The 14,038-nt window shown below is 41.2% G+C and overlaps 1 protein-coding gene across 1 annotated transcript in view; it reads right to left on the minus strand.

Moving 5' to 3' along the window:
* Window positions 1–14,038, minus strand: part of LOC103975207 (serine/threonine-protein phosphatase 2A 65 kDa regulatory subunit A beta isoform) — a 39,733-nt gene that overhangs the window by 19,506 nt on the left and 6,189 nt on the right. The window contains exons 4-7 of the mRNA XM_065171961.1: window positions 1,950–2,062; window positions 1,550–1,629; window positions 1,330–1,471; window positions 1,121–1,201 (exon numbers count right to left, since the gene is read on the minus strand). Of these exons, the coding sequence (XP_065028033.1) occupies window positions 1,121–1,201; window positions 1,330–1,471; window positions 1,550–1,629; window positions 1,950–2,062 (416 nt within the window). The remainder of the gene's footprint in view (window positions 1–1,120; window positions 1,202–1,329; window positions 1,472–1,549; window positions 1,630–1,949; window positions 2,063–14,038) is intronic.

Genomic DNA, 14,038 nt, shown 5'->3' on the forward strand with positions numbered 1-14,038 from the left:
ATATGATAGCAAGGATGTCCATCAAGAAAATTTCGACAGTAACAGCAAGAAAATTGGTGTAAGTTGCGATAGCAGAATTCTCGTCGAAAAATTTCAGCAACTTACGATGAAAATTTGCAGCAATATAGGAACGAATTTTTTTTTTTTTTTTTGGATTTTCGGATAGGGATAAATAAATTGCAGCAGCAGTAAGGTAGGAAACCAGAACCTGTTGCAATTCACGGGGAGATCAAAGGTTGATCTGCGGTGGTGGAGATGATGGTGGAATTCGGCGACGATCTTTTAAGCAATTGTGGGAATTGCTTTGGATGGTTGTGGAGGGTTGATGGATGGTAATGGAAGGGCAGCGAGATGCCAAGAACGCTGCTCTGATACCAGGTGTTAGAACCCTTGCAGATTCTAAACTTGGGGTTGATCTCTTTAGGGGATCGGCCTCCTTGGAACTCTATAGGGGTTCCTCCCTCCAAGTTGCTGCTCAAAGGCTGCAGAAAAGATTCATCTATTGCTTATCAAAAGAGAAGGAATATATGGCTATTTATAGGGCTTCTAAACCCTAACTCCTAATAGGACTCCTACTTAAGACTCTTACTTCTAACCAACTCCTAATATGACTCATACTCAAGACTCCTATTCCCTTACAACTCCTAATTCTTCTCTAAGAAAAAACCTCCTAACAGAATGTCCCTTTCAATTAGGACTCTCCTAATTAGTCCTAACAGAGTGTCCCTTTCAATTAGGACTCTCCTAGCTAGAGTCCTAACAGAATGTCCCTCTCAATTAGGACTCTCCTAACTGGAGTCCTAACAGAATGTCCCTCTCAATTAGGACTCTCCTAGCTAGAGTCCTAACACATAACAACTTCCACCCATGAGTCCAACTAGAAAATCTAAGAAATGCTTCCATGTTTATCTCTTACATAGCCCCTTTAACAGCTCTGAACTTCCTAACTGAGAGCTCTATGATAGGCAAGTTCTAAAAAGTCATCTAACCGAGTCCATATTGTACTGATGATGTGCCAAATGACAAAAGTTTAGGCTAAACAGAAAAAGTTAAGAAACATAATAATATTAAGAAATTGTCAAAAAATATTCAAACCCTTGCTATCTTACAATTCTCATACCTTTCCCAAAACCGGAGCCATTCCCATGATAACTGAAGCCAAAGCTGAGCGAACATGCTGGGAAGAATCTGATGATAGTTCCTGCAGAAGATATACCCATATAAATTATACAAAAAAGTCAAAAAAAGAAAAAACTTAAAGTTGGACCTGTAATGACAAAAACATCAAATGGGTCAAATGAAAATCGCCAAAATGTGCATAGCAAATACCATCACACATGGAACAATGTGTTGAACAGCAAGGTGAGGATTCAAAATTCGGCAGAATTTTGTCACTTTTCCAGCAGCTGCTATCCGAACTTCAGCCTCGTTATCACGAAGAAGTCGCACATAAGCAGGCATCAAATCCGAACTTCAACAACATGAAACTCATCTCAGAAGAACTAGAAGAAAAAAGAAATGCTACTTTGATCAACTGAATTCTCTCTACCTTGTAGGTTCTGGCCCAACAGCTTCACAAAGCTCATATAACTGATTTGCAACCATATATCGGACCCTCCAAGATTTATCCTATTAAAAAAAAAATACTATTTCAATTTGAAACTATGAAGTAATCCCAATATAGAAGTGACATGATATTGTTTCAGTATCTCGAAAATGTGCTATCAAGTTAGTGAAAAGAAGTTCATAAAAGAAACAACTAGAAGAATTTGAAAGAAGGGTCTCCAAACAGCAGACAGCATTGAGAAACAATTAGAAGAACTAGAAAGAAGGGTCTCCAAACAGCAGAAAGCATTGGACAGGACAGAAAACAAACACACGAAGAGAGAGAGAGAGAGAGAGAGAGAGAGAGAGAGAGAACAAATGATCCTGAAACAAAGCATATATACCTGTGAGAAATTAACAATCACTGGAAGAATATGAGATGCACAATCCTGCGGTTCCAGCAAATTCCCAAGAGCAGCACAACCCTCAACAGCCAACAAGCGCACTGAATCTTGATCTGACATGATGAGATGTAACTGAAATAAAATTAGACAAAATAATACAAGAATTTACTGGCTATTGATTACTTTGAATCAAAGAATAGAAGATTAGATTATGCTAACATTTAAACTATGATAATAATGATATAGAACCTATATTCAGATGATAAAAAGGCCAGACAATAAGACTATCACAACAAGTAATTGGTGCACGAAAAGACAACTACAGCTCAAGAAATGGTTCACAATCTCAAATTTGCACTTCCTTCAAATTATAACAGGCAAGCTCCAAATTTCAGCAGGCTAGGCTAGGTCAAGAGTATGCTATGCATTATGAGATTTAAAGCCCAAAGCTATATAAAAAGGGGAGTAAAGAGGAGGAGAGAGATTATAATTGGGACCTCAATCGGTAAATGAATGAATAAAGAATTCTTTTTTCCCACATATTGTGTGAGTGGTGTGATATCACATTCTTTTTCTGATGATATTATTCCATTGTATAGAGGAGAGAGACCTCCATTTCTGAGAGTTAAACCTTGAGTGGATGGTGAGTCTAGTAGTTTTATCTTCTTTTGTATTTTCTAAAATATTCTGTTAAATATATTTTCTTTGCCCAACCACCAAGGCAGCCTAGCTTGAAGACTTTGGATTTGGTCACGACAAGTTCCAAGATGCCAACATATTCACCAAGGGTGTCAACAATAGGAAGGGCCTCAGTTGCTACCTTCACTGAAAAGTCCTAAACTTACTATTATTACCAAGGTCACAAATATAAGTCAGACCACTACAGGTGCTCACGACATGAAGAGAAGAAGCCAATAACCTTCTCCACATGCTAGGCACCTATTTTCCAACTGGAACCGATTAGTGCAGTATACAATGAAGAACCTCACTATTGTATCAAGGCTCTATTTAATAACACATGATTCTCAATTCCAAATGTTGTAGAGTAAAAAATCTAATGTACTGTCACGGATTTAGTTGGAATTGCCTAAGTCGTGAGGCACCCTTGCAGTAAAGTCATGGACTTAGCTAGAGTTGCCTAGGTCGTGAAGCATCCTTATGCCAACTTCTCGGACTTAACTGGGATTGCCTAAGTCATGAAGCACCCTTGCGATATATGCGTCCGCAAAAAGAAAACCTAGTTGCAACCTCGTACAGGTCCCGAAGGACCTATAAAACAGCAAGTTTATTAGTTTGAAAATGGGCGACGAATAAGTCCCGACGTCTCACGAAGAGGGAAGCTTTACAAGCAATTCAACGAGCATCTTGAGTGCAAGAGAAAAAAAAAGAGGAAGAAGAAAACAAGAACTTTAGAAGGTTGAACGAACAGTTGCAAGTCCGCAAACAACTATTCACCGGGTGACGGGCGCGAAGGCAAGTTCCCGTCAAGTTAACATGCGAACTTATGAAGATTGTTTAACGCCCGACACTACCCCAAAGCCCCATCCCCCTGGTGCCACCCGGAGGGTTCCAGGGTGTTGAGAAGGTTGACATTTCGTGTGCGGCTGCAGTCTGCAAAAAACAAGCTGTGGCACATGAAAACGAAGCTATTTTGGGGCAATTTTGCCTGGCATGACAAGCGACCGCACTACAGCGCTGCGAACTATTTAAGCTTACATTTTTACAAGCAAAAACACACAAAACCAAGACAAAACATGCTGCCAAGCATCTGTACAAGTATGCAAAAGCGACGAACGGTTCATTGAACGAAGTTGTTGTAGGTACGCGACGACCATTCGTGACATTCTCCCCCACTTAAACTGTCAACGCCCTCGTCGACGCTTGCTGGTAGGCTTTGATAGCTGCTTCTTCATGTCATAGGGAGTCTTCAGGCTCCTAACTGGCTTCGGTTCGGGGAAGCTTTCGCCACTTCACCAAGTACTCAGCCTGCTCAGCTCCGTTGGGTAGTTTCGTCTTACAATCCACTAAAATGGTTTCAACTCGCTTCTCGTATGAGGCTCTAGTGAGGGGTAGCCAAGTTGGAACACTTCAGGAAGCATATTGCGGATCTGAGTGGTAGGCTTTCGAGTTGCTACCGTGAAAAACATTATGAATTTTGAGCCACGCTGGCAGCTGCAACTTGTAGGAGACATTGCCCACCCTCCTGATAATTGGGAAGGGCCCTTCATACTTATACACTAATCCTTTGTGCACTTTGTGCCTAAAGAACTGGAGTGACGTTAGTTGGAGCTTCACCAACACCAAATCATTAACTTTGAACTCCTGCGGTCACCTTCCCAAGTCTACCCACTTCTTCATCTTTTTGACCGCCTTCTCCAAGTAAACCCACACAATATCTGCATTTCAATGTCATTCTTTTGCAAAATGATATGCTGACGGACTACTCCCAGTATAATCGATAGCCAAGGTGTGAGAAGTCGACAGCTGTTGTCTTGTAATAATCTCGAAGGGGCTCTTGTTGGACGCAAAGCTCTGTTGCAAGTTGTAAGAGAATTGGGCTATATCCAACAACTTCACACAATCTCGTTGGTTGGCACTCACGTAGTGTCGAAGATATTGCTCAAGGAGCGAGTTTAAACTTTCAGTTTGGCCACCCGTCTTAGGGTGGAGGCTTGTAGAGAAGTATAACTTAGACCCTAGCAATTTGAATAGCTCGGTACAAAATCATCCCAAGAACCGAGCATCTCGATCACTGATGATATTGTGCGGGACTCCCCAATACTTCACCACATTCTTCATTATCAACTTGGCCGCCTCCTCTATTGAACAATGTAGGGGTGCGGCAATGAATGTTCCATACTACGAAAATCGATCGACCACCACGAGTATTGATCCGAGTCCCCCTACTACTAGCAAGCTTGATAAGAAGTCCAAGGAAATGCTCTCTCATGGCCTTTTTGGTACGAGCAACGACTCCAAAAGTCCCACCGACTTCCGCTGCTCCACCTTATCTTGTTGGCAAGTACGATATGTTCAAACATATTCCTCCACATCAGTCCTCATCTTCGGCCAGTAGAAGGCCCTCCCCACAAAAGCTAATGTTCGTGAATGCCCAGATGTCCAACCCAAAGGGAATTGTGACACTCTCTCAAGAGTTCACTTCTCAAATTGTCCACTCGAGGAACATAAACCCTATTCTCTTTTGTGTAGACAAGTCCCTCCTAGATCCAAAATCGTTATGCCTTGCCTTCTTTGATTAGTTGCATCAGGGTTACTGCCTAAGGATCACTGTACAATCCATCCCTGATCTTGGAAAGGAATTTAGAGTGCAACTGACTTGCTTAGCCTTTGCCCTCCAAATGCATTGCATTCACCGGCTCCACTTTCCGGCTCAATGCATCGTCCACGACATTTGCTCTTCCGGACTTGACTTCATTGCCCTATCAAACTCAACCAGGAAGTCCTACCATCATGCTTGCTTTGGAGAGAGTTTATTTTGAGTTTGGAAGTAACTCAACGCGATGTTGTTCGTCCTTAGCACAAATCGCGATTCGAGAATGTAGTGCCGCCAAACTCGTAGACAGTGGACCACCGCTGTCATCTCCTTCTCGTGCATCGGATATCGTCGCTCGGTCTCATTGAGCTTGTGGCTCTCGTAGGCCACTAGGTAACCCTCCTGCATGAGTACTCCCTCAATAGCGAAGTCTAAAACATCTGTATGGACTTCAAAGGGCTTCCCATAGTAACAATTTGAATACCAATTCTTCCAACCAAGGTTCGCAATACCGTACCGTACCGGTATTTCGACCTGGGCTCGGTACCGGTACGGTACGGTATACCGAGCGGTACACCCAGATGTGCCGAGTACTGTAGCACTGCTACAGTGCACTAGGACCGGTAACAGGCGGTCCGTGTACCGGCAACCTGTCGGACCGGTACGTACCACCCGTACCGGGCAGTACAATTCGATACTGCAGACCCTGCATCCAACACAGCAGCCTTTAGATCTTGGAATGTCACTTCACATTTGTCGGACCATCTCCAAGGTTGCTCCTTCAGTAACTCCGTCGGTAGAGCTGCGCACTTCGAATACCCTGCTATGAAGCATCGATAATAGTTGATGAAACAAAGGATCTCAGCTCCGACACCTTCTGTGGAGTTCGCCATTCCGCAATAGCTTGCACCTTTGATTTGTCAATCCGAATGGAACCATCACTAATTCAATACCCCAAGAATAAGATCTTCATCCGAGTAAAGTAGCACTTCTCCCTTTTCATGAACAAAGAGTTCTCCCTAAGAACCTTGAAAATTGTCCAAAGGTGCTCAACATACTCCTTAAGCGTTTGGCTGTAGACAATGATATTGTCCAAGTAGGCGACCACAAACTTGTCCAAATACTCCTTGAATAATTGGTTCATAAAAGTGCAGAATGTGGCCGGAGCGTTGGTTAAGCCGAAAGGCATCACCAAGAACTCAAACGCTCCATACCTGGTCACATAGGTAGTCTTCGCTTCGTCGCCTTCAGCAATGCGCACCTGCCAGTACCCCGACTGAAGGCCGAGTTTGAAGAAATACTTTGCTTTGTCCAATTGGTCGAAAAAGTCTGCGATGAACGGGATAAGATACTTGTTCTTCACTGTCACCTTGTTGAGGGCCTGATAGTCGACACATAGTCGAAAGCTCCTATCTTATTTCTTTTAAAAGAGAATTGAACCTTTGAATGGTGCTTTGGAATTGCAGATGAGACCACCGCTTAGCAATTCGTCTAACTGCTTTCTGAGCTCTGCCAACTCTAGAGGGTACATGCAATATGGTGGTCTCACTAGAGGCTGTACTCCCGGCTCCAGCTCAATATAATGATCCACGCCTCTGGGTGGCGATAGAGTTTTCGACAACTCGGGTGACATAACGTTTGTGAACTCCTTCAGAACGTTCACCACCATAGTAGGTTCATAAATGGCCTCCCCCTCGAGTGGCTCCAGCTTCACAGCAGCCACGAAGGTTAATTCTTCTTTTCGTGCCCCTTGCTTCAGTTGTAATGTCGATATTTGTTGGGGGTCCTTGGTTCCTCTCCGAGAGACAGGAACCACACAGGAGTCGTCACCTCCCATCAGACATAGGGAGTTTAGGAACGACATTAGCACCAACTTCGCCACGTGGATGAACTCCATTCCGAGAATCACTTAAAAGTCGTCCAATGGCACTGCCATCATGTTTGTGCTCCTGCTCCATTTTCCGATCTTGATGGGGACTCCCGTTGCTAGCCCGAAGATCTGCTTGGCCTCCAACTTCACTGCCTTCATCCGACTTGGGTTCTTCTCCAAGATCAGCCCAAGTTGCTTTGCTTCTCGGTCAACAATAAAGTTGTGGGTAACGCACGTGTCCACCATTGCACGGGTTGTTTGGCCATTAAGCTTGATGTCTATGTACATCAACTTGCTACTCCCTGCTTTCTGTGGCTTTGCCTTCATGTTCTCCCTCACTTGACCCCACAATACATTCAACAACTTGCTACTCCTCATCGTCGCTGTTGGATTCCGAACTACTTGAACTAAGAGCGACGGACCTGCCCTTGTCCGATTTGGGAGGGTGGATTGAAGTTGTTAAGGTGTTGAGTGCTTGTTTCTATGGGCACTCCCTCACCATGTGCGGTCCTCTACACAAGAAGTATCCGCTAGGTTTTGGGGCCTTGCCTTTTGAGTTTGGCCCTTTGTGGGAACTCTTCTTCCTCTATTCGTCACTAGACTCCTTCCCTCGAGAATACTTCGATGGGCGATTTCCTAAAGATTGTTTCTTTTTCCCTGAGTCGTCAAAGGAAACAAAGTCAGTGAGCCTTTTCGCAACCACAATTGCCCCAATCACATCGGTGACATTCCTTCGATGCAGTTCCTATTGTGCCGACGGCTTCAGACCATCGTGGAAGATGAACAGCTTATCCTTTTTCAGACATGTCCTGTATACCTAGCATCAGTGCAAAAAATTAGTTCACGTAGTCCCGAATGGAAGTACTTTGGCAGAGTTGTCTCAGCTTCCTCCTTGCAACAAACTCAGTATTCTCGGGTAGGAATTAAGTTCTCAACACCCACTTCAAGTCCTCCCTTATGTCCACTCGACACCGACCTTGTTGGATCTCCTCCCAACGGGTTCGCCACCAAAGTTTTGCATCCTTATTCAAATACATAGTTGCTATCGAAACTTTGGTATCTTCAGAATTGGGCCTTGTAGCTCGAAAATACTGGTCCATGTCAAATAAGAAATTCACGAGCTCCTTTGCGTCCCTGGCACCCTGTAGCAATGAGGCTCAAGTGCCCTCAAGTTTTATGGCAGTGCAACGCGGGTGTTGCTCCCTCCCGCATTTAGTGCCCTTGTAAGCAATGTCACTTTGGAAGTAAGTTCCGTCACGACTACGTGCAAATGTTGCACGGAGTCTTTGGTGTCTTCCATCAGTTGATCGACTAGGGACTCAACCTTTTCGATTCGAGATTAGCTTCTTCTTGCAATCTCTCTACCCCAAGAAGCCTTCGTTGGCCTTGGTAGAGTTCCTCCAAGCTCGCTTTCAAAACATCTAGGCGGGTTTCCGGCGCTGTGAGTCTCTCTTTGTGGTTCTTTTTCTCGGTTAGTGCTCCAGATTGCGCCTCCTCCGCTCGCGGAGAGTAGCTAACTTCTCGCTCGTCATGTTCATTATTGCGCTCCTCCTAAGTGGCTCCAACAGCATGAGAGCGAGTTTGCACTTGCAACCCACCTACGGTTGCTTGGGGCAATGGTTCGGCTTACCCTGTCTTGCTCGATTCGCCACGATGTTTTGCCATAGCGAGATTGCAAAGTTTCTTCACTGCTTGCTCGAATTGCTTGCCTGCTCTGATACCACAATGTCACGGACTTAACTGGAATTACCTAAGTCGTGAGGCACCCTTGCAGTAAAGTCACAGTGATACCAGGGTAATGCGAAATAGATTTTGAAAAGAAAGCCGATAGTACAATTGTACTTTATGGAATAAGTTTTTCGGAAAGAAAATGAACAAACTCACGATAATACTTTAATAAAATCGAAAAATAGCTCATCACCAAGTTTAAAATCACAAAGGGATACAAAAAGTTCACCACCCTAAGGATAATAAACAAGGATACAGAACTAAAAACAAAAGACTCACCACTCAACGAAGCATCCAAGAGATACAAAGTTTAAAAGAGAACTCCAGAGAACTTCTTCCAATATCATCAGTTCCTAAACTCCTTTCTAACCCTAAAACACCAAAATAAGTAATAGTGCATGAAACAACCCTTCATGCATATAGAATTACGAAATTAAGTATTTTACAGCTGGTAACTAATCCTTTAATGCGTTCCTTGGTCATAAAGAAAAGCACCTTAAAACAGCTTTAACTTTGTCTAAGGAATATACTCATGAGTTGTCATATTTAAGTGGGCTGGGTTAAAGGCTATGAGACAACATTGTGAGCTGTAGAAAATACCATAGGATAAGCAAGATCCACACTAGCTGATTGTAGCAAATTACGCACTCCCGTGTCAATCTCCTCTGGTTGAAAAAGACTTGTCCTCAAGTCCTCATTTGTTTCATCAACATGATTATGATAAGGACTTAAATCAGTCACATTGAATGTTGAGGACACTTAATAATCTTCAGGTAGCTCGATCTCATAAGCATTCTTGCCAATTCTCTTAAACACCTTGAATGGACCATCAACCTTTTGTTTCAATTTCCCAAATGTGCCTGGTAGAAACCTCTCCTTCCTTAGATGAATCCAGACCAAATCACCTGCATTAAACTCCATATGTTTTCTATGTTTATTGGCAGCTTGCATGTATCTCTCATTTTGTTTTTCAATAGTTGCTTTACCACCCTCATGTAGCTTTTTTATCTACTTAGCCCTCTCATCAGCATCTCTACTAAATTGCTTAGTTGTAGAATGAGAGACTAAATCCAAAGGACCAATAAGATTAGCACCATAAACAACCTCAAAAGGACTCTTACCAATGCTATGATGCATGGAATGATTGTAGGCAAACTCAATTTGTAGAAGAATGAGATCTCATTGCTTAATGTTCTTGCCAACATAACTTCTAAGCAAGTTTCCTAAGCTTCTGTTTGTTACCTCAATTTGCCTATCGGTTTGTGAATGATGTGAGCTGTTGAAATTCAAAGAAATACCCAACTTCCTCCAAAGAGTACTCTAAAAATGACTAAGAAATTTGAATCTCGATCAGACACCATAGTTCTTGGAATATCATACAATCTAACAATCTCCTTGAAATACAAATCAGCAATATGTGATGCATCGTTTGATTTGTTGTAGAGAACAAAGTGAGACATCTTTGAAAATCTGTCAACAACAATCAATGATAGAATCTTTGTTCCTTTGAGTTCTTGGCAGTCCCAAAACGAAATCAAAACTCACTTCCTCCCATAGAGCATTAGGCATTGGCAATGGAGTGTACAAACCAGAATTTTGACTTCTTGTTTTTGCAATATGACACACTCAACATTGTTTTACAAGTCTCTCTACATCTCTAAACATTTTTAGCCAATAGAAATTTGATTGGACAAGAGCTAGAGTCTTGTCCCTATCGAAATGTCCTCCCAAAAAACCACCATGAGCTTCAGCTAAAATTACTTGTCTCAAAGAAAAAGATGGAGCACACAAGGCATTAGCTCGACAAAAAAAACCATCAAAGATAGAAAATTGTTGAAAAAAACCTGATTTGTAATTCTGTCATATTGAACCAAAATCTACATCATTCTCATAGAGATATTTAAATGTCTCAAATCTAGTCACTTTGACTTCCATTGCTAATAATAAAGAATGTTTTCTACTCAATACATCAGCAACTACGTTTTGAACACTAAATTTATGCTTGATTGTAAAGTTATAAGATTGCAATAACTCCACCCAAGCTGTGTGCCTCTTATTTAGCTTGTACTAGTGATTAATGAACTTCAATGCCTCATGATCAGAATATAGGATAAATGGCGTGGCAAGAAGATACCGACTCCAATGAGATAAAGCTCGATAAATAATAATGAACTCCTTATCATAGCTGGAATATCACCTTCTTGTATCATTCAGCTTCTCACTAAACAAAATAATGGGCTTTCCGTCTTGACTCAAAACAGCACCAATTCCCACATTAGAGGCATCACATTCAATCTCAAACACCTTGTCAAAATTAGGTAGCACTAAGATAGGAGTTTCGGTCACCTTTCTTTTTAATAGCTCAAAAGTATCATTAGCCTCACTAGTCCATTTGAATTTATTATCTTTCAGGCATTCAGTGATTAAAGTAACAATAAAGCCGAAACCCTTGATGAATCTTCTGTAAAAAGAAGTTAAGCCATGGAAACTTCTCAAATCATGCAATGAAGCAGGTGTTGGCCAACTAAGAATAGCTTCTACCTTACTTTGACTCATCATGATTTCATTTTTCGAAACAACATATCCCAAAAACACCACACTAGGAGTAAAAAAATCACACTTCTTCATACTAGCATAAAGCTTTTACTGTCTCAAAATAAAAAATATCTCGTTAAGATAATTCATATGCTCCTCTTCACTCTTGTTGTACACCAATATGTCATCAAAATAAACCACAACAAAAGTCCCAATGTATGGCTTAAGTATATGATTAATAAAACTCATGAAAGTTCTAAGAGCATTAGATAGCCTAAATGGCATAACCAACCATTCATATAAGCCTTCTTTAGTTTTAAATGTTGTTTTCCACTATCTCTAGGCCTCGTTCTTGTTTGGTGATAGCCGCTCCTCAAATCAATTTTAGATAAAATAGAAGCACCACACAATTGATCAAGTAAATCATCTAACCTTGGAATGGGAAAATAATAATCAATTGTGATTTTGTTGATGGCGCGACTATCCACACACATTCTCCAAGAACCATCCTTCTTAGGCACCAATAAGGTTGGAACCGTACAAGGACTCATGCTCTCCGGAATTAACACCCTTTATACCAACTCATCCACTTGCCTTAGAAATTCTTCATGCTCCTTGGGACTCATTCTGTATGTTGCTTTATTAGGTAGAATAACCCTCGGAATAAGATCAATATAATGTTGAATGTCTCTCAAAGATGGAAGGCCATGTGGAATCTCTTCCGGTACAACATCTTGAAACTCCTGCAGGATTAGTTTCATGATTGCTGGTGTCTCCATGTGTTGTTCATTCTCCTCTACTAGTACTAGAGCCAAAACATGACCACCCCTTTCTAATTCTCCCTTGCATTCACCATAGGACATAAAAGAACTAACTTCCTTATTTGGTGCACTGATTTCAGAAGGTTGTAATGGAGCTAAAATAATCTTCTTTTCATTCACCTTAAAAGAATAAGTATGTTTGTAACCATCATACAACACCCTCCTATCTTAATGTCAAGGTCTACCCAACAGTAAATGACAAGCATCCATAGGATGCAACATCACACCATATTTCATCTTTATAATACTTGTCAATAGAAAACGGAACTAAACATCTTTTAATTACCTTGATGTCATTTCCTTTTTGCAGCCAGCATAATTGGTAAAGATGTGGATGAGGGATTGAGTCCAACTTTAGCTTCTGCACCATCTCCAAAGATACCACATTCTCAAAGCTAAAGTTGTCACTATCAATGATCACCAAGCATACCTTGTCATGAAAAGTGCATTTGGTGTGAAACATGTTCTTTCTTACCTAACTTTCATCCTCAGCCATATAGGACACTTGTAAACTACGTTGTAACACAATAGATAAACCATGATCGGCATAAGTAACCTCTTCCTCATCATCATCATATTTTGGTTCGTCGTTGGCTTCATCTTCTTCTCCATCACTATGAACTTCAACTAAAGTAACAATCCTCTTATTTGGACAATCTGAAGCAATATGCCCAAAACCATAACATTTGAAGCATTTTCAACCACTTGGGGTAGAAGAATTAGGTGTTTGTTTGCTACCAGCAGATCCTTTACCCTTGTCTTGCACCTTTGATACCCACCTTAGTTTAGAGAGTAGGCTTGGAATTTCCTCCTTTCGTATAGCCTTCTTTTGACTCGTACCGAGAACTCTTTTCAAACTTCAATTGTTTTTCAACTTTTAAAGCCAGCTTACTCATATCATTTAAATCATTTTAGCAATCTTATATTTCAGGCCTCCTAAGTATCTTGCAATGGTTTGCTCTTCTGGTTCCACAAGCTCTCCTTTTAACATGAGATTATCAAACTCTACTGCATACTCTTCCACACTAAAATCTTTTTGCTTGAAATCATAGATTTTGAGAAAGATCTCTTGCCTATAGTTATCAGGTAAGTATTTCCCCTTCAACTCCCTTTTTTATTTTCTCCCACGTTACGATCTTACTCTTCCCCTCACGTTCTTTTTGCTTCTTCAGATTTTCCCACCAAAAAGATGCATGTCGTCTGAGTTTGAGTGTCACAAACTTTACCTTCTTTTGTTCTGGTGGTTTATAAAAATAGAATATTCTTTCCACTGTATTAAGTCAATCAATAAAGTCATAAACATTGATTTTACCTTCAAATTCCGGAATATCCAATCTTAGGTTGTATTTATTCTGTCACTCATCTTGGACTCCAGACCTTGCCCGAAATCTTCCCGACTCCCTTGAGGAAGGAGGTGTATCATCATCAGAAACATACTTTTAGGCATCATCTTCATGCTGGTTGTTTCTACTTCGAAGTTCTTCAATGATTTCATTTTTTTCTTATAGACTATGTAGCAATCTTCGTAGTTGCAACCTCAAGGACTCAACATCATCTTCATGGTTGCTACCTTCACCAATTACATCTTTTCCATTCCGCCTTACCATGCTCTCTAACCTTTAGCTCTGAGACCAAACTGATACTGGGGTAATGCAGAATAGATTTTGAAAGAAAGCCGATAGTACAGTTGTATTTGCTGGAATAAGCTTTTCGGATAGAAAAGGAATAAACTCACAATGATACCTTAATAAAATCGAAAAATAGCTCACCACCAAGTTTAAAATCACAAAAAGATACAGAAAGTTCACCACCCTAAGGATAATAAACAAGGATACAGAACTGAAAACAAAATACTCACCAC

The sequence above is a fragment of the Musa acuminata genome, chromosome BXJ3-10 (genome assembly GCF_036884655.1).
Source record: "Musa acuminata AAA Group cultivar baxijiao chromosome BXJ3-10, Cavendish_Baxijiao_AAA, whole genome shotgun sequence".
In the NCBI taxonomy this organism is placed as follows: Eukaryota; Viridiplantae; Streptophyta; class Magnoliopsida; order Zingiberales; family Musaceae; genus Musa; species Musa acuminata.